Source organism: Thunnus albacares, chromosome 11 (genome assembly GCF_914725855.1).
Source record: "Thunnus albacares chromosome 11, fThuAlb1.1, whole genome shotgun sequence".
NCBI lineage: Eukaryota > Metazoa > Chordata > Actinopteri > Scombriformes > Scombridae > Thunnus > Thunnus albacares.
The window spans coordinates 21,346,873-21,372,524 of NC_058116.1; the positions used below are offsets into that span (position 1 = coordinate 21,346,873).

General features: G+C 39.0%; 1 protein-coding gene across 1 annotated transcript; it reads right to left on the reverse strand.

The window, feature by feature from the left end:
* Positions 1 to 699: 699 nt before the first annotated feature.
* asic4a (acid-sensing (proton-gated) ion channel family member 4a) lies at positions 700 to 25,652 on the reverse strand. The gene is made up of 10 exons (XM_044366460.1): positions 25,641 to 25,652; positions 20,673 to 20,817; positions 20,158 to 20,285; positions 19,868 to 20,021; positions 13,742 to 13,795; positions 9,385 to 9,538; positions 8,089 to 8,180; positions 7,859 to 7,938; positions 7,140 to 7,250; positions 700 to 6,825 (listed from the first exon to the last, which is right to left on the reverse strand). The coding sequence occupies exons 1-10, from the start codon at positions 25,650 to 25,652 to the stop codon at positions 6,676 to 6,678; spliced, it is 1,080 nt and encodes a 359-aa protein (XP_044222395.1). The 3' UTR covers positions 700 to 6,675.

Below are 25,652 nucleotides of genomic sequence, written 5' to 3' on the forward strand. Positions count from 1 at the left end.
GGAGTGGAAAGCTTTAACGTGTGTGGGGAAAAATTGAAATACATTTTTGACAGTGTTGTTAAGAAAACAGACAACATGAGGCTACAAAGTGAACTGAGCTCTGGATGTAGGAGGCACTGGTTTAACCAATCTAAACTTTAATAGTCATCATATTTACCATATTTAACATTTATAAAATGTGTTCTGACAGAGGAAATAATCACAAGATCACACTTCTGTACAAAATGTAAGCGTTCCTTGTTACTGCAGTGATGTTCCATTTCCATTTCTGTCAGCAATGGGATGAAATTTCTTCTGAGTTCCTGACAGCTGCTTGCATCACCCTGCACTGATATTTTTCTCTTCTCACTTTACCTCCCAGACCTCAGCTAAAGAAATACGCAGCGGAAAAAATGGAGAAAACAGCAAACATTCAAAACTTAAAGGGAAACTTTGGTATTTTTCAACCTGGACCATATTTTCCTGTCGTTTTGTGTCTAAGTGACTAATGGGGACAACAATTTTTGAAATTGGTCCAGTATTGAGCGAGAGCGCTGCAGCCAGCAGCCTCAAAACAGGCTGCGATGTAATCCTTTGGGGCAATAGCGCCCCATAATGAAGGTCTACTAAAAGTGCTTGTTTTTGCCACTGACAGGCTCAGATTGTTATTATAAGTGGGACATTATGGAAAGGACCATACAGAAAAATATTTTTCTTTCATTACCTTTCACTTGGTCTGGTCTGTTTGTTATTGTGACTAACCAAGTCTCGCTCTGAAATCTCGTGAGAGTTGAGTTGTTGCCGGAAGGTCTAAGCTACACTCTGTACTCCAACACAACAAACTCCGCCCGTCACTCTTTCCAACTCTCACTCACGTTTCCACCCTCCTGCAACAACTGTCACAGGATTTCAGAGTGACACTTCTCTATGAGCGAGACTTGGTTAGACACAATAACAGAAAGACTGGATCAAGTGAAGAAAAAAGTTGTATTTCTCTGTATGGTCCTTTCCATAATATTTTCAGAGACTTATGATAACAGTCTGAGCCTGTCAGTGGCAAAAACAAGCACTTCTAGTGCAAGTACATTGACGGGGTGCTATTGCCCCAAAGGATTACATTGAAGCCCGTGTTCGTGGCTACCAGCTGAAGTGCTCTCGCTCAATATAGGACCAATTTCAAAAATTGTCCCCATTAGTCACGTAAGCACAAAATGATGGGAAAATAGGGTCCAGGTTGGAATTTCCCGAAGTTTCCCTTTAACATCAGTGGCTGGTTGGATTCCATTGATTTATATGGATAATCTAATAAGCACACACAGACTTGAATGCCATGGAGTTATAAAAAGATTGGCCCAAATAGCTGTACAAGACAGGAGCTCAGAGTAGAGGCTCGAGGAATCCCAGGAATGCAGGCTACATGTTGTGAAGCAGGGAGGTTGTCCCATCAGCTACAGTACAAACCTGCCGCCCACTGCTCAGTCCTGTGGCACCTCACACAGACTGCACGCACTCAAAAAATCAGCTCTTTGATAAGCTTATCTGTGTTTAAAGATGCTTTTGGATACAGAATCAACCAGGTTGTTTGTCACAGTGCGGCTAAGACGCAGCATCTAGAGGATGGAAAAACCCTTTCTCCAAGCTCTGACTACCATTCAAAGTAAACTCTACAGTGCAAATGCAGCCCTGTATTCATCTCAACACACCAGCCCCTGTGTGACATGTCTGAGGATAGCTACAATTATTGATGACAGAGGAGAAGATTGTTATGCATAGCCTGTACAGGATGCCATCAGAGACTGTGATTGGGAACCTTTTGAAAATGTCAAAGTGACACATGATTATGAATATTAAACAGCCATGTATAGCCCATGATTACTTGACAGGAGGAGGGGATTTGACAGATGGAGGACTGCGGAATCTCATTGTGGGCTAAAGTGATGTGTGGTGATGTCACGGCGACAGAATGCACTCATCAAATTAACAGAAAAAAAATTATGCTGTCATTTGTAAACATGATATCCTGTAATGTGAAGCATTTCATAAATTTCCCAAATATTGAGAATTAAACACAGCGGATTGTCAAAGACATGTCGAAACATGGACTAAATTGTGCAGAATTTAGTCCAACAAGTTTTGTTCACACCCTGCACCAAAACAGGATGTGATCTCACAGTTTTGAAGCATACATGCCCGAACTACTGCATGATAGCAAATTAGCTGCTAAGGTGCTATGAGATAAACACGACCAACCAAGATATAAATAATAGGATTAGTGAGCCTGAGGAGTCCACAATGCGAAACTTGTTCGCTCACAGATTTGTAATCATCTACATCTAAACTAATAAATGAAGATGATCTGGATTTCCCTGGTTGAAACTTCTACGACTGTTTTTCCACATTATTTCTGCTCCTGCTCAGCACCCTGGGAGATGAATGAGCTTACAGCTGTGCACAGAATTATTATCTTTTCATTTATAAAAACATTTGTTTTTTGATTGAGCACATATAGTTCTGTTTTAAAACTGAAAATGAGTCGGGCTTAGCAGTGCACTATGCTGCACTCTTTGTAGTCCTCTAGCATAGTAAAACATATAAATGGATGATGCAACAACATAAAAATCACAGTTTGTGACGCACTGATAAAGCAATTTGTCTTTTTTGCAGTTCATTAAACAAGATCAAGAAATCAAACATTGCACATTTCCGAGAACACATTACTTCTTTCTCTTGGTATTGTCAAGGTGAATAAGAGGCTAAGCAAATATTTGCAAAAGATGATGCAAGTGTGACCGTACCATGAGTAACATTAGATTGAAGCCTAAGGATGAGCGTAATAGGGTAAGAAAGGAGGAAACAATTTTATGCGGCCCAAATAACTATTTTCACTGGCAGAGATTGAGGTCAAGTCATGACAACTTGTTTAGATTAGCTGGTCTAAGATATTCAATACTAGTCTGTAGTTATTTAAATAAACTTTTGCCATTTTCCACTGCAGAACTTATGTAACTGAACATGTAGCCATTGTCACAGATCCTACTTTTGTCTCTACAACTCGCTCTGTAGATAGGTTCCTGGAACTAAACCTATCACCACCAGGTGAATCTCTCTGTATTTCACTGTATAATGACTTTTTAAATCTGGTGTCAGTGGGGACATTCCTGTGCTGACTGGATGAATGCATACTGCACATGCTCTATAGGCAGAACATGTGCACCAGAGATTTCTGCCAGCCGAGCAGCTAACTTCCAGTTAGCCCTCTGCTAACTTGAATGGGGATAAAATAATTTAATAATGCAGCTCTTCTAGACTTTCCAAATGTTATCAGACTGAATAGATCAAATTCTGATAGTGAAACTAGTCATTCTTCTGGGGTTGTGTGACAGTTAAAACAATTTATCCACCATTTTACAACCACAACAGTAGCAACAGAGTAGGCTACAGTGGAGCCTATGACGTAAGCACGTGCCCACAGTGTTTTTGTAATTACTTTCACTGCCAAAAGGGGGAGACAAAAGTCCTGCACTCCAGCTTTAAGTATGGATTGAAAAAAAATAATTACAACGTGTTAATTAGAACTCTTTAGAGTTGTTGCTAACTGTTTAACCCTGGTTCCAGTCTTTATGCTAAGCTATGCTAATAATCAAAGATGCTCCCCAAAACTTTGAAATATTCCTTTAAAGGTTAATTAACTTTGAAAGCTAATTTTAAAAGCTAAATTTTTAACTTTAAAATTCAGCGAGACTGTTTGCACCAACCAAGGAGAAATATTTTTTTTGCACAAGTTGTTACTGGTTTGATTGATTATTATAAGGAATCCACCAAATTAGCTGTACTATTGACAACTGTCATTTTGTCAGCGTAGCTAATTAACGTTAATTGATTCCGATGGCCAAAATACAAATTAAACTATTGGCTGTGAGCAGGTGTGTATAACACTTACTTTGGCGAACAATGCATCTTTGGCCATGGTTTCAGAGAGAACGATGTGAGCAGCTAGCTACTAGATTGTAGTTGATTTTAAATGACTTTTAGTTTTTTTTTTAAAATTAATAGAGAGCTTATTTCCAACAGTACCTGCATCTAATGCACTCTCAGGTTAGCATGAATGAATTTTCATTGAATTGTTAATGGATAATGGATTCTCATATAGATACCAGAGTTTTCTGCCTATATTCTAAACTAATTTGGTGTCTGTACTGGACAGTAAAATGTGATGTTAGCTAGTCACACCATCCAAATCAAAGCTGCAATTACTGAATGGTAACAAAGTGAATTGTCCTTTTGTTTTTTCTGACTGACTTATTTGAAAATCAAAACCCTGTCATAGTATAGTTGTGGTTACATGTAAGACAAAAGTCTGTTGTTTATTGTCTGTACATGAGTTCCTGGAGTTAAATGTCTGCATTCCTCACGAGTTGATACTAAATGCAAATTAGAGAAACTTTAAGTGTTAGCTGGCAGTGCTGTTAATTGTGATTTATTGAGCATCACATCACAGCAAGGATGATTACAACAACAGAAACCACCATTTTACTGCTGCATGTGTATCAACCAGGACAGCGTTTTTTCAAAAACCGTTTTTGAAAAAGAAGAGCACTGGAGCAAGGTTGTTGGACAAAGATGTTGTAGCCCTTATTGGGTAAGAGAGCAATTCAAACCAAAAAGTGGACCAAAAGATTATTTCTATTCATCTGGCCACAACACTCGGCCAAAAAGTACAGGGAACAAATACAAATAATGAAACAAGATGGCCTCAGCAGTGTCCTACAGCTCGCATAATTGTGAAAGCAAATCAACATCAGTGCCACTTCTTCCATTGTTGTCTGTCCCACAACTGCTAACATAGTTCTACCATAAAGATGATGTAGTTACAGTTATATGACACAGTATAATTGGTCCCATTGTTGCCTTTTTAATGGTGTAAATTTGTAAAATACAATGGAAATGCGCGGAAGAACCTCACACGTTCTTAAAAGTTCAGGTTATGGGAAGCGTGAGGCTACAAGTTAAGTTACTGCAGTGGAAAACGGCTACTCGAGAGCAAGCTGACAAACATGATTATAAATCGATCAATGTATGAGTCACCATTTTTATTTTTATTTCCCACTTTGTTAACTTGTGCTCTTAAAAACTGTGTTGTCTTTTGTACAGCCCATTAAGTGAACCAATAAGACTATTTCAGCCATCAGAACAATGTTTGCTTACATTAAACTCTGCTGCTCTAGCTCTACATTGAGAAGATAAAAACCTTACTGCTTCAGTAAACTCAAAGCTTTCGCTTCAGCTATTCTGATTCTCAAACATCCCCTTTTTTTCATTGATCAGCTCAGCCGAGCCGCATCAGTCTAATGTGCTCAGTCATGTGCAAAATGTTGAAGTGCACATGCAAACAAACACACACACACACACACACACACACTGATACAGGGTCTACACTGTTAATAGCTGTTACACTTTTACAGTGTTCCTGACCCACAGTTGAAGGAGATGAGTTGGCGAAAAATTAAATTCTGGCTGTTATTGCTTATGTCAGCTTAAAGTTAGGATGCTAACCAAAGTGAAGAGTTGATGGTGGGCAGAAATGAACTGAATAAGACTGAATATGAAGAATGATTTAAGTACAACCATGTCATAACTGGTTACATGTCCATCCATAAGGATTTGTGATTTATCGTCTCGGAGGATGTTTAGGTAAGAAAAAAAGCAGGACATATATGAGGAAATGATACAGATAAGTCACGATCCATACAGTCCATTTTTGTTACCCGGACAAATGTTGATGTTTGGCAGTCTAACGTATCTGCAGATTCTAAGTGTACAGTAATTGCTACAATCGTGATCGCTTTTGTCATATAAAATTCTTTTTCTAAAATGTATAAATAACTAAAATTAATATTACATAAGTTATATATGAACTGAATATAAACAACAACCATTAAAACAGAACTTTAGAACTGTCTCATTTTAAAGTTAATGTACAAGTACAATGCTATTCTCTACCACCTTAACCACAAATCAGACAAAGTGTATTATGTGGAAAGATGCTGCTAGATCTTCTAAGCCAAGGTCAAACATTTCAGCCTAAATAATTCCCCTCATAGTTTGGATGGATGTAACATGAATAAGATTTGCTTACTTCTCATTTTGTATACAATATAGAACATATAGATAACAGTATCTCTTTAAATAATTACACAATTCATGACGGTGCAATGGCTTGATATGGTACAGTGTGTTTTCCATGAAGTACGGTAGTTTGAGGAGAGATAAATGGAGGGATACAGACAGAAAAATCTGAGATGCTAGCTGAATAAATAAATCATATTTTTCCTTTTTTGGAGTATAAACTGGATCAAGGTGACATGCAGTCCTCCTCTTGTTTCAATGTAGTGATCATGTACCAAAAATTGGTCCTGAAATCACAAAGTGCCTGACTCCTCGCTTGAAGCAGGACAAAGTTGAGAGGGGTCCCATCCAGACAAAAAACAAAAAATAGAGAAAGCGGTGTCCAATTTGTGCCTACATACTGTACGTACAAGTGGTTTGTTAGCAGCACAAGTTTGGTGTTCGACTTTGGCTGTAGCTTTTCACTGGTGACAGCAAAGGACCGACGGAAACGCAGAGGGTCTGTTATTGATCTCAATACAGACAGCTCTCATCTTTTGTTGTCACCAGGACAGGAAACAATGGTTGGCTCTAGCAAGCGAAGTCCTCAAACACCCCGTGGTGCCCGGCGTGATGGTGGTGAGGGTGAGGGTGAGGGTGAGGGTGAGGGAGGTGGTGGTTGGGCAGGATCGTGTTGGCATATGCCCCCTCTGGGTGACTCCGTGTCATGTCGTTGGGCTCCTGTTGGAGGCAAAGATTATATGTTACTGCATGTCATAACAGACAGAAGTCTATTGTTCATTGTCCAATAATCAATTACAGAATACGGTTGTGCAATAACAAATTTGAGCTCCAGGGGAGGATGTGCCTTGCACAGTGGTTAAGACTAATCAGGAACATAATACTCTCCATTATTTTAGGAATGGAAAAACATTAATTTGCATCTCCCTGAATTACTCCCTTGTAGTTTCTTAACGCAGTGCTGCAGGGAAAGTTGTATGCTTGGCACGAAAACAGTGTAAGTGTCGTTTGTTGCAGTACAGTGTGTGCTGTACCTTTGCTTTCATTTCCTCTAGACCCACTGTTGCAACAGTGCTGGTCTGCTGCTTGCTCGTCTTCTCTTCTTTCTGCGGCCTCAGCAGACGTTGTAGCCGTTGTTTGATCACCTGGTTTCAACAAGGACATGGCAGCAGGGAGGGTGAAAGAGCAGAGATGAGAGGAGGCAGACAAGAGACACAGCAGTTCATTCACTGTGATGTCTGCATTAGATTCCCTTCCTCTGATTTTACTTCATTCGTACATGTTTGGCAGTCAGCAGACAGCTGGCCAGAGAGCTTAAAGGGGATACAGCTGAGGCATGAGTTCATTTCACGATCGGCGTTAGTAGCATGTCCTCAGCACAGACCTGAGCGGATATTAGTTTCTCCAGCCTGGAAATCAAATAAAACTCCACACATGCATAATAAGTGATAACGCACACACTGCTCATCCCTAGGTGACAATGTCTGGTTGGAACAACACGCTGGAGGATACTAACAAGCTCAGTGGTAACATTTGCAAAAAAAACCCCTACTTTGTCAGTACTGAGGAAAATTAAAATGCATATTAAAGGCACTACTGTGACTATAAGCTGCAACAGAGTCCTTGCTGACACCAGCAGGACAATAACTGTTAATTATTGGTAATTATACCACAGTTAGGTCCAATCACATTCATGGTAGCTGTGGGCTTGCACGATCATGACAGACTGCAGGCAAGGAGACAGGCACTGTACCTCATAGATATAATCCAGTATCTCTAAAATTGTCAGGATGCTGGCTCCAATGAATAAACCCATCTGTCCACCAATGTCACCTGAAAAGAAAGAGTACAGTGGATACAATGCCAAAGTTGATCCTGTTTGCTGCTAAAGGCAATGACAAGTAATAACTTAACCTTTCACTCTGCACCAGCAAGTCTATTTAAATTTTCTGTAAATAGAGAAAAAAATAACAGAAAACTTACCTAATAAACCTGCAACATCATAGGCTTTCTTTTGCTCAATTGTTTCATAGTTCAGGGCTTCAAAGAAGATATCTAAGACCAGGAAGTTGTCTCTGGAAAAACAAGTGGAGTTCGAATATCTTAGATTTAAAAAACAAATCACCAAAAACACAGTGAAATATGTGCTGTTTTTTATAATTCTCTCTGAATCTAATATAATTTGGAAAAAGTATCACACCAAGTCATCTTTATGCTAACTGTTGTGATGGGATTGTCATGCCGACAGCGTTTTGCACAGATCCAACCAACGATTGTGAAATAATGAGGTGTTTCAGGGTTTCGTTGAGATGAGCAGAACAAGCACTGACAGCATGCTCAGTCACTGCCGCGTCTGATCTCTCTGGATTTAGAAAGTCTGGTAATATTAAGTGTCGCGAGGCGTCAAGAGCTCTTTGTTAAGGTGTGTTTACCTCCTCCTGCATTCCTGACAGTGTAAACACACTGTAAGTGCACTGAATTCATTATAATATGAATATTAGCAAATATTCCATTAAACATAAATGTAGAACAGGATTGAAAGTTAAATCCTTGTTAGTGGTTGCTAGACGTTACTGTGTTCATTACACCTCACAATATAAATTAAGTATTACACTGTGATAAAGTGCTGAACAGACACAGCTTACTAGCTTCTTCTAGAGCTTTCAGCTGCATCTCACAGTCTTCATCAGCAGATGGACTAATACTGGGTAGATGTTACATACAGAGCAAACTCCATCCGCTGTGAGACAGGTTGAAAAAGCTCGCAAATGGACCTTAAGTCAAGATTAATCAATGAATTTTTGGCACACGTGAAAGTCTGTCACTGACTGAGTGATGAAGTTACGCCATTGGTCCGCCGATGGCAGCTGAAGGCCGCCGAAGTATCCCAGAATGCATTTCACACCAACCGACAGCAAGCAGCAATGGTGGAGATTTATCAAATTAATTTTCACTGTAGGACTGTTAATATGTTACTTTATTAAGTTTTAATATTTTTTCAGGTGAGAATAGTGACACGATGATCTACTGAAGGCGAATGTCCTGTGACATTATCTTATAACACAGTATCATAAATATATACCATTTTCTAAATTCAACTTATCACCTTAATATCAAATATAAACTGATGCTCTTATGAAAATATATTTGATTTTTGTGTATGTTTATGGCTGTCTGTTAGTGATCACAGACTGGAGGTCATAATAAATGGTCCTTTATAGTGAGCATCACATCACTGCTTATAAGTGAGTTTTTCATGTTGAAGGTTCCCTGTTGTACCTGATGTAGTCCTCTGACTTGTCGTATTTCCTGGAGAGATAGCGAGCGGAGCCTTTGCTGGGGATTTTGACCATGGAGAGCTCTTTACCGTAGCGGGTGAGATTACAGGGTGTCTCGCATGGACAGGTATCCCCACTGTTCTTCTGTAGCTGTGCTGCAACACAATAGAAACATTGGTTTAATGGATATTTACTGGGTCAGTGTCAGTGCTGATCTGTTTTCAATCACTCTTCTAGATAAACACATGAGACACTACACAGAATCAAGAGGGAAAGACTATCAATATCTAGTCTTAAAGCAGCATTAAGTGACTGTTAGGCTACTAGGGTGCAGCTTAATAAGCTGCAAACACAACATGGACATATTATCACTTTTACTTTTATAAAGGAAACATATTAGCAAACAGTTGCTCATTTACACATACAGAGGAAGCAGCATTAGCATTCATGTGGAGTTGTGTTTCTGTCTATCTGTTAAATGTAAATCCAATATTCACTCTCCTTTTAACTTTGTTTTGGTCTCCACAAACTCTCTGTCTCTTGAGCTGATAAATGGCCCACTATATTCACCAGCTAGCTGCTACCTTTGTCTGTGTGGTGTTGGGTGCTGGGCAGGGGTTGTACAGTGGGTTTATCAACACTTTTTCACTGAAAACAGTAGCCTGCTGCATCTAGAAACTATGCTGATAAGGGCATTGGCAGTAAACCAAACAGTCAAGTTGTGGGCCATAAAATCAAGACAATGAGCTGAAAGATGCTAAAATCTTCCCAAGAACTGAGGGGAACTGTGGAGTTGAGAGATGATTCTCTGTTGGTTTGTCACTATGAGTGACCCCTTTCACATTGCACATAATCATTCGATCCATTGTTAATATAAAAATATTGATTGGTGCAGCTTTAAGGGTGTCTGCTGATAGACACAACCAAGGAAATGACTTAATTCTGCTTTATTGGCTGGTGTTGTTGAGATCGAGCGTAATACCAGCGGAGACACTTAAAATTTGGTTCCAGTCAACAGTTCAACCACAGATCTAAATCTATGCATGATGTATGTTAGACCTTAGGTCACTATAGCAACCATACTTATGGCACATGTTACAAGACCAATTAACTCTCATGACAATGACAATTTTAGAGCAGTCACCCTATTTCTTTTAGGATGCGGCCACGGTGTAAGTACATGAACAAGTGAGTAAAAGTGTTCTGATGCAGTAAAAAAACAAACTGAAATGTGTATTTTTTGAGAGAAGGAGTAGATAATAGTTTGTGCCAGTACTCAGCGTTATTCAATTATATGACTTTGATGCCCAGAAAATTACTAGAACTTAGTATTTCTCCCAAATGTGTTGGTTATTTTGATGTAATGAATTCATCACAGCCTTTAAATCAACAATAAACAGTTTGCAGATTAACTGAATGGATAGAATGTGCAACAAAACGCCAGGTCTTACAGGTTTATAGACTTCTCTGGCAGTCATCTCTGCCATATTAGAAATAGACCATATTAACAGACCGATATTGTTCGAATAACAAGTATGTGTTAGTCTAACTATATCATTCAATAGAGCTGTAGCAATGGTGTTTACAGTAATTAAGTTACGGTATTAGCTCAGAGAATAATTGATGTACAGTAAGTGCTACTCAGGGTTCTGCACAACCTACCTGGACCTGCACTCAATTAACATGCAGACAGGAATTGCTTGCACATTATATATATATAAAGCCTTTATTTAAACAGGGAGGGCCATTGAGAGCAAGCTCTCTTTTATAAGGATGCCCAGATTATAGTACATATAAAAACAATAAAAGCACACAAAAGTTACAGCATACATCAACAGATTCTACAACAAACAGACATGAACATAAGGGCCATCATTTCAAAGAAAACAAACATTCACACTGCTCTATGTCAGTCAAAAGAGATTTCAATTGATTATAAGGGATTAGCTTGTCTACTTTTACAAGCTTCTGCAGATTGTTCCACTTGTGTGGAGCATAGTATTTAAAAGCTAGTTTCCCAATATCAGTACTAACTTGGTGATTTTTGAGGACCAAATAGTCTTGGGACCTAGTGCAGTGTTACAATGATCTATAGTTAAAAAGACATGTGAGATACCCAGGAAATTTTCCAGTAAGTGCTTTGTAAATAAATAGAATGCAGTGTCGTTCTCCCTGCCAACGACTGCCACCCAACTTTCTGACATAGTATACAATGATGCGTTCTAAAGCCCAGTTATGAATCTAAAGGTGGAATGATAGATTGCATTGGGAGGTTTAAGAGTAGAGGCAGGAGTGCATATAAATTATAAAATTGCCATAGTCCATAATGGATAAAAAGGTTGACAGAACAATTTGCTTCCTGCAGTTCTGGGTGATACATGCTTTATTTCTATAAAAGAGTGCCAGTTTTGCTTTTAAGAACTTAGTCACTTCATTAATATGTTTTTTGAAGCACAGCTTGTCATCACGCCAGAAACCAAGATATTTATAAGAGTAAGAGGATACTCTTTCAATTGCTGTCCCATTAAGGGTAGTAATATTCACTTCAGTGGAACTGTTGCAGCATGCATTTTGTTTTATCAGAGTACAAAAGTAATTTAAGATCAATTAAAATTCGCTGTACAGTGCAGAAATCAAACTGCCTGGACAACGGAGGGTGCTGGTGTGTAGAGAATAAAGTCGTCGAATTGTTCTGTTTCTAACATTTTCACTCAATTCATTTATAAAAATTGTGAATAAAAGTGGTCCTAGAATAGAACCCTGTGGCACACCTTTGTTAACACTCACAAAGCTGGACTGATAGTCATCAGTCAGAACCATTGAGATAATTTGCAAACCAACTGCATGACTTTTCATCAAATCCAGTAGATTCCAGGTGTTTCAAAAGAATTTGATGATCGACAGTATGGCAAGTCTTAGATAAATCAATAAAAAGGGCAACACAATCCTCCCTGTTAGTTAATGCACTAGCATCATCATTCAAGACTTTCAATGCTGCCATCACAGTAATATGCCCAGGTCTAAATCCTGATTGATACGATTTTAAAATGGAGTGTTGAAATAAAAATGTTCTCACCTGATTGTTTACAAGTTTCTCTAACACTTCAGCTAGACATGATAGTTTAGAGATTGGATGATAATTATTTAGCTCATTGGACTGCCCCCCTTTAGGCTGCCCTCTAAAGGTCAGGGATGCTTGTCAGATTAAAAATTTAAGCATTCAACTAGTAATGGAGCTGCTGCTAATAATTAAAGCCTTGGCTCTAACTGATCAGCCCCAGTGGACTTGTTTGGGTCAACAGAACAAAGAGCATTAAACACTTCATGATTCATAAAAGGCTTCAATGAAAAGGTCTGAGTGCCTAATGTGTTTGCCCAGCAAGGTGCACTATGATCAGAGATGGTGGGAGGAAATCTAGCATTTTTAAATAAATAACCTGATGAAATAAAATGTTAATTGAATGCATCACCTATTTTCTTTCGAACTGAGGTAGTGGTAGCAAACACATATTGCACATTAGCAAACACATTCACAATCCTAACTCTGAAAACAATAGTGTGTACACAGCAGAGTAAATAGCTTTTCACAATCTCTCTTTTCAAATTCTAAATGCATTCAGTCCAGACAAAAATGGGGAGAGGGAGCACTGGAAGCAGTAATTATAATTTGATGATTTATGTATCTTATAACTCTAACAATTAGGTTATTTGTATGCAGGAGCACTATGGCGTATATTCTTTGTCTGATGTGGGAACAAAACACCTTTACAATATAAAAATATAGATTATATTTTAATTTATTACCTTTCATGGAGAGTGAATTTATTCACACTATTTGATTCAGGAATATGACCCACATGAATATCACCCATTCTTGTGAGATATATCTAAGATTTCATTCAGCCATATTTTAAATAGAGTTTGAATTGATCGAAGAGAGACATAATTAAATTTCTGGCTTATTTGGCTGAGAAATTATAATTACACCATAAAAAATGTCTTTTTTACTGCAACCATAATGCCTTTGAAACCAAGGCGCCTTTTTGTTCAGTCACAATGTCTGCTGGAGGAGAGGAGAGTGAAGTTGGAGTCAAGGCCAAGGGTGGGAGGAGGCAGATATGCAGGAATGGAGCGTCGGTTTAATATTAATAGTTCAACAATAGAGGTAGAACAGTCATCAAGCTTTAAAGTGACTAAATCACTACGAGAAAAAGTCATTTCAAAGTATTAAGTCTACCTCTAGGTATTTGTATTACAAAAAAAAAAAAATCCTTATCATATTTACTGATTGTGTTTCCATTTCCCTTTGGGGTAATCAATTGTAATGAGAAAAGAAATGAAGGAAGATTGTTTCTTACCGAGTGCTTTGTCAACACAGTTGATTTTACTGGGAGGGCAGATATCTGCAGTTCCTGGAGAGGAGAACAGAAAATGAGTCTGATCAATCAGAAATGATCAGTGACCCGTGTCTGCTGCAATGAGGAACCGTGGCTGTGAACAACACAACACATAGCTTATCATTCATCTCCAAATGAAAGCAGGCACGCAGAGGATGACTTCCATCCATGGAGCGTGGGCCATCGTGGATGTCTGGCCTTGATTGCACTGAGAAATGGAGCATGCTGGCTCCACCCGTGAGGCATATTTAGAAAGTCTTTAAAAACCAATCAATGATTCACTTTCTCGCAGACAAAACATCTTGCCCAGTCCATTAATGACAGGTATTCATCAGCAGCACAATTAATTGGCAGAGGTGTGTTTGTCTGTCTGTGAAATGACCATGGGGTTAATGTTTTGTGGAAGTCTCCTTCCCATTCACAAAGAAATGTTAATCAACACACAGTGAAATAATGTCTGGTAACCTTAGTAGTCTTTACACACTTTCCACTTCTGTATGATGTTATTTTTATTATTATTATTATTATTTTTTCTCAAAGAGTAGAAATAACCTGCATTGATTTGACACCAAATAAATCATCTTTAATCTATCAATCAAAAAAAAAAGACTTAAAATCATCTTGTTTTTTTTATTTTTAGAAATTGTGAGTGTGGAAGCAAAATCTGTACAGTGTACAGTGACTTTATCTGCTGTCCACTAGAGCTGGGTATCGCTACTTGATACCTTTAAGGTATCAACTGAAATAACCCAGTTCGAAGTAGTATCGAAACTTCTCCAATCAAACAATACCTGCATTCCATCCTTTTTGTACCCAGAGCTATAAAAAATGACTATTTGTATGGTTTTGCTCGCAGCCAATCACTGCAAACATTCTTCGATTTAATGCAACCTTAGATTGGCCCACTACTGCAGCAGGTACAACCCATAAAGTTTGTGGTAGTGAAGTCGAGTGCGGTTTATTTGACAGAGTTGGCAGTTCAGTATCTTTAGAGGTAACAAAAATAAATATTTCAATAATTTGAACACTTACAAAATGTATTTGTGTAAAAATCATTTAGATGGGGAGGAGCGGTGGCATTTTACACAACTGAATGCTTCCATTCACATAAGGGGCATCGAATGAAGTAGAAACAAAAGGTATAGAATGATGTACTCTATTGGTACCACTTTAAGGGTACTGGTATTGGTACTGGTGTCATATTTTTTTTAAATGATACCCAGCCCTACTGTCCACACATCAAGAACAAGAACAACTTAATAGCTTTTTAGGGTAGTCATCCAAATATAGAAATAGACTGGAATAATAAAATATTAATCTTGAGCCAACCAAATCTAGGAAAACACAATTTTGCTTCTATGCCTCACAGTACAAGAGATATAAGTGAAAGCACAAGATGCCTTATAAATGGCCACATGGTTGTGCAGTTCACTTCAAAATCTAATCACTTGTTCCCACGGCCTGAAGTTTCACCAAAATGTATAAAAAATCTTGTTGCTGTGTTATCCTTCTGACAAATACACATAGATATATACATATGTCACTAAAAACCTAACCTCCTTGGTGGTGGTGAGAACAACAACATGAAAACAGCATCAACAACAATATGATTCAGAAGCTGAAAAGGACAAAAAAACATAAACACACAAAAGAGACTCATAAAACTGGTACAAAAGAATGGAAAAATTAGAAGCGACAGACTGTAAACAAATGTGGGATTATGTAAACACATGCTGATGACAATTTCCTGGCAAGCAGACTATGAACAGTTGCTGGATTATGTCAGTGAGCAGGAGGACTCTAAACACTTGTGTTGTTGTCTCAAAAGCAAACAATTACAATGATTTTGATAATACTGCTATAATGATTTTGATGATAATTATAACTATGAGAAATGCATTGCTGCAGCTTTAGAGGACTGCTGGTGGAAAAAAATAGATACTATAAATTACGTAAGGCACAGTGTTCCTCCGTTTCAATGACACAGTACTGTGTGGGCACATCGGGGTGCAAAAAAGATTTTCAATTCACAGGTTGGCCTCATGCTCCCTTGGCGAGCTTTTGAACCAATTGGTCTCTGGAACCCTATGAAGGAATTTCATCGCACTTAACATGCAACAATAAATTGCGTTCACCACTGATAAGTGCAGCGGACTAATGTGAGCTACCCGCTACCTGACAGAAGCACTCTTCTAAATCCAGACTGGGCAAATGGCCTGGAAAAGCTTCCACATTTATTATATCTGATATAATAAATACAGTATCTGATGTAATACATCATCACGGAAAGCAAAGTGGTTCTGCTGCTCTCTCTAAACACCTCTGCTCTGTGAACAGTCCTTACTATCTATTAATTCAAAAGTTTCCCCCTCTAAGAGTCTTTTTTCTTACTTGTCTCATTCATTTGAAAAAAATTCTCCAGACAGCTGATTGGTGAGACAGTGGCCTTTGTTATAGATTTAGATGGGATATAATGGGCATAACATGTTAGGTCACTAACTGATCTTGTCTTGTGCAAAACACTGAACCTACCTGATAACACTTTGTCTGTGCAATGCAACTGTCAAAACACTGTAATCAACAAATACTGTAATCTTGGGTAGGCCTGAGTCTGTGCGGATGACAAAAAGTAAGTAAACAGCCATCTTAACTAGTTTTCCCAAAATCGTGAACTCATAGGTTACCGTGACACGACCTCGATCTTGTAGTGAGGTAGGCACATTCACCCTGCAGAGCACACAAACTGATTAGAAGCGTGTCTGCTTCACAGCCTGTCAAGATCAAATGATTTGTTGCGATTTCTCTCTCCAGATCAGACCACAGCTTTGGTCCGGCCATTACAGCCTGCAAATGGAGGCTTGAAATGTGTGACTGATATGTAAATGTGTAACCTGACAACCTTGCCATTTATTTTTCATAGCATGGTGCATGGTGAGGGGATTTCCTTTGCCGAAATGCCATTATGCATCCGCTAAGTTACATCAGAATGCGGTGAAATTAATATTAAAACTTGTTTTACTCATATGAAATGTCTCATTCTGTGTTGTTTATTCACATCTGTGCCGAATAATACTGCAAATGTCACATGCACTATGTGGAAGCTAAAATGATTCATGGATAAATTTATAAATTTCCTGTCTTAACTTTAAATGCTACGAACCAAAACAGGCTGACTTGTCAGACGCATCAAACAATTAGCTTGCATTCAGTGACTTGCCTCTCGACTTTATGCACTCTGGCCATGATGACGCACACGATGAGTGAGTCTAGACATCTTTTGTGTTTGTCAGACTCACCTTTGCATTGTATCCCCAAGCTGAGGAGGGATACTACTTGAGTGGGGTCCTAACAGAATGACTACCAGACACACAAAACGTCCTGTTTTATCATCTGAGTTCTGTATTTAACGTTGTGTAAAATCACTACAAATTGCAGTTGTGTTAACTGCAGTGTGAGGTATGAATAACCAATTTCAGCTCATGCCATAAAACAGTATGACTTGAATGAATGTGTAAATGACTTAAGAGCTTCAGAATTTATTTAAAGTGATTTAAGCATCAGTGGCTTTAACTTTAACCCACAGATAATTCACATGAGTGTTAGCTTGTTGTAGTTTTTGACAAAGAGTCAAGAGCTAAATAGTGTAAGTAAAAACAGTAGCTACATGTTTCTGTGCTTTATTTACTTAACGTTAATCGACAGTGCTGGCTAGCCAGTTAACATTACCCCTGAGTTTAAAGCCTTTTCCCTAACATTTTCTTGTAAATGCAATATAGCGTTAATACGTGTCATTAGTACTAGATAGTTACTGATAAGGGGACGTTTGATTATAAACATAAAAGCTTAAGCAGATAATTACTGGCAGCAATTTGGTTTGGTGTGAACATTAACATATGCATTGTAAAACTGAGCCTCCTCCAAAAAATTGACTTCACGATGCCCCTGAATTTACCTTTGATATATTTCTATACACCAGTGGAAACTTAACATCAGAACAACTAAAACCAGTGATAATCATAAAAATTGTTGAGCGCCACAGGAGCAAAACAAAACAATTTCCAAACAGCTGAGATGGATCAGCAAAAGGATCCAAAACTCATTGAGACTTTAACCTGAAGTGTCTCTAGACAGCGAGCTGCCAGCACTGCTGAAGAGCATCATACTCCAGATGTCAAGCATCAAGGTCAGGCATGTGGCAGCCAAATTATATCTGTGCTGGAATTGTTCAAGTGGGCCAAAAACGTTGACTTGTTTTGCACAAACGGTCATAATAATATCGTGTGAATACTCTGCTGGGTTTTTTTTTTTTTTACAGGAAACCAAACAGTTCTGAACACTGAGAAAAATATCTGAATATACTCTATTTGAATAGTCTAGGATTTGTGTGCATCTGTTTCCAAGTCCTAACCACTAATTCACTGAATTCTAGTTTTCAGTTATTTGTCCTCAGTCCCTGCTGTTACAATAAACATTAACATTAAAGGCAATTTAGTATTGCACTACCATGAAGTTGGAAAACTTTTAGTCAAGCTCCAAAAATGCAGAATCCTACTATTTCCATAATGCAACTCAATAGTGTCTCTCATTAGACCCTGGCGTCCGCTAAATGTCCACTTCCTTTAAAGGTAGAGTCAACAATTCTAATCCAAAACACTTTTTGTCAAATTCAGCGAATACCTCCTCACAGTCTGTTAGCTGTCTGCTCTGTGTGTGTGCAGAAAAAATATATTTTGTCCATACACAGCACTGGCTTTGTAAATGGGCATGTAAACACAGTGACTCAGAGCGAGCCACACAACACTACTCCATCCAATATCCAATCAGCAGGGGGCGTTTGTGCACAGAACAGAAGGAAGTCATCAGAGCAGCTGTCTGTATGAGGACATGACAGTCTCCCATCTCCAGCAACCTGCTGAATGGTGGGGGAGGGCTGGCGAACTGGAGAGAGAGAGGCTGTGGCCAATTCACGTAGAAAATGTTTTCTTACGGAACAGATATGCTTCCATTTTATCAAATGTATCAATCCACACTGAATCCGAGACAGTCTCATGGAGATCCCCTGCATTTTTTTATACTCAGAGTCTATTTCTGTCGCATTTAATCGGAGCAGACAGCTGTTTACATCACACAAATATCCTGTTGTGTATGTGCTTTGAACTTTATAACCGTATCAATGAATCAAAATATGAATGAATGAATAGAAACACTGGCGATTTCTTCCTGTTGAGCTGACATGCAAACTATTTTGGTTCAGTAATTTCCTGCTGTCAGTCAGCCTGGTGAAGGCAGTTTGTCCGGCCGCTGCTGTGGACAAGACGCTGAACGCGGGTCGAGTGAGAAGTGGGGAGGCCGCAGAGAGGTGGAGAGTGTGGACGGACTGTTGAGCTCACATGAGACGAATTTTTTTTCCGCTTGTGATTATGTGTGAGAGGAACTGAAGTGACTCTACAGCTGACGCATCGCTCTGAATTCCGCCATATTTCTCTTTTGGTCGTTGGTTGCCTTGGCAATGTGTGTCCATGAATTTGGGGGGCGGAGCTTCTGAAGGAGCCCAAGGGAGGGGTGTATTTTTTTTTAGGTGTTTAGTTGAAATATCAACAATCTCTCTCCATAATGACTGACTCTACCTTTACACCCTCCAGTTTGATTCTTCATGACGAGTCAATTTAAGTCACATCAATTTTTATTTATATGGCCCAATATCATCAATACAAATATGTCTCAGAGGGCTTTACAAGCTGTACAGCACATCACATCTTCCATCCTTAGACCCTTGATTTGAATAAGGAAAAACTTCATCTCAAAAAACTAAATTGTATTTATAAAATTGTTGAAGTGCCCCTTTAATGTGAGAGCATAAATTAATCATTTGTTTCAATCTTTAATGGCAAATCTAACATCTGGTTAAGAGCTGATAATTAGCATTTTGGCTAACACTGGCACATTTACAGTGATATTGATTTAATGTGCAATGTCCCTGTAAAAAATAAATAGATTAATAAAAAAAAATGTGAGCATGAGTAATTCATGTGCACAAATTAATTTTCCATGACACCTGTGTAAATACAACATAGGGAGTGATCTCACCAGGCATGTGCACCATCCTGCAGTTGCACACTCGGAGGACCTCGTTGGTCTCGCAGAGCAAACGACAGGCGCTGATGCTGTATGTGTCATATCCTGGGAACTTCTCTTTGCTGGTGGATCGGCAGTTCCCCCAGGGCTGGGGCAGGTAGGTCAGCTAAGCACACAGAGATTTATTAGACCCCAGTCTGAGCCAGCAGAGGTGAACTGTTGCAGGGGGAATAGTAATCTGATGGTGGGAGGGGAGGGGTGGGGGGGGGGGCAGGTGGGGGGCTGAGATGAGGAAGACCTACCCTCTGCTCCTGACATGAAACAAAGGTCTGAAAGCCCGGAGAGACACCGAAGCCCAGCTGGTGAATGTAGGGAGGTTCGTCCTGACTGTGTATCTGAACTCGGATGCCAGCCTCCAGGGAGGTCTCATCTTCAAAATGAAACAGAGCACGAGCATGGAGTGTTGCAAAGGGAGAGTACAAGGGGATTTCAGCTGTCTCATCTGACAGCTTGGACTTGGTTTGATGCTAACAGCAAACCATATTTTGTCATGTTTGAAAAATAAGCCAGTAGGGATTAACATTATGTGACAACTACAATGCAAGCACAAATCTCAGGTTGTGTATTTTGTTCAGGAACTTCCTTTTTATAAATCACATTTTCAGGTAGTAGGAATGCAATCAAAAGAATGAATTATGTACAGTGTGTGACCCAGAGAAATGGAGGCAGGGAATTTTTCATATAAACCCCAGCAGAGGTACCTCATGCTGTACTGTAGCATATAGGATTACACTGGACAAATAGTTTTGAGGCTTACTTGTCTCTCTCCAGATGGGCAGATACTCATCCTGCTGGATATCCAACATGATCTCCAGCCCATTTCCCATTCCGCCCTGCTTGGTTTTCCTGGATGTGGTCTTGTTGCCATTAAAAGTGTAGCATTTCCCATATCTGGTGTAAACCTAGAAGAGAATAGATTCCTATCATGAACATCACCATAAACATGACAAAGTCCACATACTGGCTGTGACAAGCTCATACTAGCGGTGCATTGAAATGAAGGCAGAGATATGGAGAAAAAAGTAAATAAACAAGCTGAGTCTCTGCCTTGGTAAGTCACTGAATATTACCCGCAAACCTCTGAATGCAGTCTGCTGTCTTAGACCCCTGTGGACTCTGATAAGCTGTATGTGAATTAATTCCCAACACCCACCAGACAAAACCTGCACACTGCTGCTCAATAGTGCTACCATCCCACAGAAATATCAAATGGCATAAGAGATTCTTTAATCTTCCTTCAAAAGAAAACAAAAGACAACTGGAGAGAGGCCGCTTGAAATGAGCTATCACGTCAGCACCTATCAGAGGAGCTGTCTCTGTGGGGGACACATCATCTCTTTGTTTATGCCTCTCATCTAAACTGCTGCACTGCAGAAAATACCCATCTTACAAGTCATTTATCTACTATCTTGTCTGAGTTTTAAAGGGACTATTATACTATTATTACTATTACTACTACAACTACTATACATAAGGGTTCTTAAGCCACACCACCAAAATCCAAAACAGAGGACACAATACTAATTTCAAACTATTCATTTGACCGTTCCCTAGTCCCCTCCCAAATAACAGCATTTGTTAGATTATTATTTAGCAACTGTAATTAGGAACAGTGAGTCTGTCAAGCTTTGGATTTCTCTACGTTGAAGCAGTGTGCATGGGACTCTGGCAAGAGTGATACTCTGCATTTAAAGAGTGTTTTTTATTTTTTTTTAGCCTTTCAAAAACTAAAAACCCATGAGTAAAAGCTTTAGGAATGGACTAAACTGTATGTTTATCTGCTTAAATGAAAGCTGCAATCATTAGCACATCTGGCTCAGTACCTACAGTAGTAACCATTATGTTACTTCTAAGGCCAAATTATTAACTTGCCACATTAGTTAGTAGGGTTAAGATAACAGTTTTTTAGGCTAACATTAGTAACTTTGTCCTGCTCTTAATTGGATTTAGTGAAGTATATAATCCAGCAACACCAGCCAACTTGACCTGAGTTAGCGTTACATTTGCCAAACACATCAGTTAGCCCTCATCCTAAAAGCCTTGTAAAAGCCTAATAACATGGTTATATTGGAATTAAAAGACAGCCTGATCTTACTTTTTTCCATATCATACATACACTACAAGGACTAACTAGCTCACTGCAGTACAAAAACAATGTCTTTATTTACATCTGATGAGGATGTGGCACACATCGCATATTTTTATATATTATAAATATTCAAATTATATGAATATTATATATGAGCTCATATATAAAGGCACTTGTACAATATTTTTGTTTTAAAACAAGTGAGCTGGGAACATTAAAAAGCCAGAGACAGCATTTCATTGGTTGGTTGGTTTTGGTTTCAAACATTACCAAGAAATTCAAGTAAATCTGCCACTGTCGTCATTGTGAAGCACATAAATGCTGCGCATGAATGGAAATCTTGACAGGATTAGCAACGGTAACTGAGGGGTGCAGGGCATAGTGAATGGTAAATTATATGTGGGAGGATACCTGCGATAATGTCCTCAAAAGAATTTCTAGTTTTACCTGGTTTTAAGGAAAATCTGCTTTGGAGAGTGAAATGCACATGCTGATCCCTTGAACAACTACCCTCCTTGAGAGTAGCGCTTTTTCGGCTAAATGAAACACTTTTATAACCACAGTGCAAAAAAAACAAACAAGTAACATATTGGATTCGTTTTGGCCAAACATTAAATAAAACACAGCGATGAATGTATTAAAGCCGAGGAAATCACATGGCAGCAGAGGTCAACCGACAAGGCGCTGGAGAAATGACAGTGAAATAACAATCGAGCTGAATAGACGGCAGACATATCATTAGAGACACTGTGACGGTCCCAGCATTCAGACGTCTATGTTCTGACTTTGATATCAGCTTGATCCACCTAATGAGTGCTGTGATGTCTAAATAAGGGATGCTGGTGGAACAACACAAGCTCTCATTTACAGACCACAGAGTGCATTCACATCTGAGATGGCTGAACAACAAATCAAAGCCACGGTTGTGGGGTTCAGTTAAGTAATTCTCTGAAACAGTAGACAATTTAGCAATATCCACAACAGTGATTAGAGCAAGAAATGAGTAGCCTACCGTTTACAATACTGTGATGTTTAGAAGGACAGCCTTTATTTTATCCGTAATAGGCCTCCAGGCCTTTGATCTGTGTGTATGTGTGTGCAAGCATGTTCACTATTGTACTGTATGCGTTTGTTTTTGAATACATTACAAATGGCAACCTTCAAAGTGAGTCTTAGTGGAGGATTCTGAGAAATGGCTGACATAATGACAGATCTCCGCTCAGGCTCTGGTGTGGTACAAAGGGACCCTCATGGTGAAAATTTACTCAGGGAGTTTTAATAGCCACTTAGCTTTTTTTTCTTTTTTTTTTTTTTTGGGTAAATAACAGTATCTTTCCATTCAGTGTGATAGGAAAATGGGAGGTGGCAAAGTGGGGGCGGGGGTGCCAGGAAAGGGAGTTTAAGTATTCAAGTGTGACTTTTGACTGACATGTGCTATTAGGTTGAAATGGTTTAATCTCTATTTGGCTGGTGCGGAGCAGTTGAGGAGGTAAGCTGCACTTATCATTGATCCTCCCCCCCGTTCATTGACACACTTAAGCCTCGGCAGGCAGACTTTATCTGATGGAGCAGGCAACAGAGGCAAAGGAGGATTTCACTTTAGAAATGCTCAAAACACCCCGACCAAGCACCTGGGTTCCGCTCTAAAACTTTGGGCTCTGGAGGACGTCGGAGTGTTCACAAATGATGTCCCCGGAGAGTACAGCGAAGTTTTCCCATCATCTCACCCAGGAAATGCTTGCTGGCAGAGCTTCCACTGGTTTATTTCTCAGCTTTTGTAGCCCCTTATTCCGCTCTCCATCTGCAGTGTGATTGATGGAGCATTTTTCTCTTGTTACACCTTGCACCAAATTTAGCAAAGGTAACAGGACTAACTTGGGCAATTTCCAAGTGGGGATTTGGCACCGCTGTTGACAAGCTGAAACAGAGCAGCAGCATGGCAGTTACAAACCAAATGAAAAGAAGTATTGTGTTCCTGTGAGTAACTCAAGTTGTATACAAGAGCTAATTATTGTGACACTTACTGTAGCGGCGTTCACTTTGTTGTCATTTGGAAGCCTTGAGCAATATCCCATTCAACAGACTTGTAGATGATAATGGAAAATAGATCAAAACATGCTTCAAGTATGCAATATTCTGTGGTCGAAGGTCTGCACACAGACACTTTTACACTCTGCCATAAACTCCTTCTTACACTTTGAATTTACTTAATATTATATGTTTGCACTATTTTTGCTTCATATAATTATTCTACTGCTAAAGGCTGGATCGCCAAGTGGGCAACTTCTGTGAGGTCCCCAGGTTCACTGTGTAGCAATTAGCTTGATTCAGTTTTATTTATGTAATACTGCATGCCCGAAGACATTCATCATATCAGTTGATATTATGTTTACATGGTGCACATTCCTAAAAATACATTTGTTTAATCAAATTACCACAAACTAACTGGAAGGACATTACAGTATAATATGAGTGCTGGTCAGTTTCTGGAGCTCTGGGCAAAATATAATGAAGCTGCCATGTGTGCCAAGAGAAACCTCCCTTTTTTTCCCATGAAAGGTTTTTTTGTGTGGAGTTTTTCCTTGTCCGAATTGAAGGTTTATGGCTAGAGGGTGTTGTACAGTATGTTCACCCTGTAAAGGCCTGTAGGATAAATATGTGATTCTGGCTACATAAATAAATTTCACATAGAGATAGTGAAAGTAAAATAATAAGTATAAATGCATTAACGGATACTGTAGGTTTACAATTTTTGAAGTCTGTCTTAAAACCGTGGTCAAATGCCCATATGAACACTGAAAGAGGTTTTCCTCGCTGTAATAATTCCTCCTGTTCATACTGGCTATTAAAAGATCCTCTTCAAATGTATTTTCAGTGTAAGTGATTGGGGCCAAAATCCACAGTGTGTCCACACAGTCATTTTGTGCAAAAATGCATTTAAAGGTTGAACTGAAGCTTATGTGAGGCTTCAGCAGTCAGAGATAGTCATATCAAATGGATATCTGCCACATTTACAGTCTTTTTAACATCAAATTTCCTCATCGTGTTTCCTCAGACAGTGTTTCCCTGTTGAGCTGCAGTAGAAGTACAGTAACAGAAAGAGGGACTTTGATGCTAAAAAGACTGTAACGTTGAAAGATATTGCCTTGATTTGACTCATGAAGCTTGACTGAAGCTTCATATTAGCTTTAAATAAATTAAAAAATTTAAGCACGTTTTTGCACAGAAGGAGGACTGTGGATTTTGGCACCCATCACTTATATTATAAATGCATAATGAAGGGATCTTCTAATGGTCAGTATGAACAGCAAGAAAGATTACGGAAAGAAAAAAACAGCTTCAATGTTCATTTGGGCTCCTGATTGTTGTTTTAAGACACACTGGAAAAATTGTGAACCCGTCCTTTAATATGAAGCCCTTGTCTATAGTGGCAACAAATTTTGGAAAGATGCCTGACTGTCATTTGCATATACTGTATCTCACCAATTATGACCTTACTATAATTACTTACATGTGAATTCATTATGACACTGGCAAAAGACATTATGTGTCTTTTGCCAGTGTTTTTTCTCCCTAAGTGCCTCGTTTCATTCTCCGTCTCTCCACATTAAATGCATTAAGAGACCAACCCCTTACCATGTAATTCAT

Bases quoted from the DNA above. Each gene is read 5' to 3' on its own strand.
- asic4a (XM_044366460.1), bottom strand. The intron at 13,796-19,867 runs GTGAGATCACTC...TCTCCTCTCCAG, and splicing joins CAGGATGGTGCACATGCCTG to GAACTGCAGATATCTGCCCT. The intron at 7,939-8,088 runs GTAAGTTTTCTG...CTTTCTTTTCAG, and splicing joins TGATGTTGCAGGTTTATTAG to GTGACATTGGTGGACAGATG.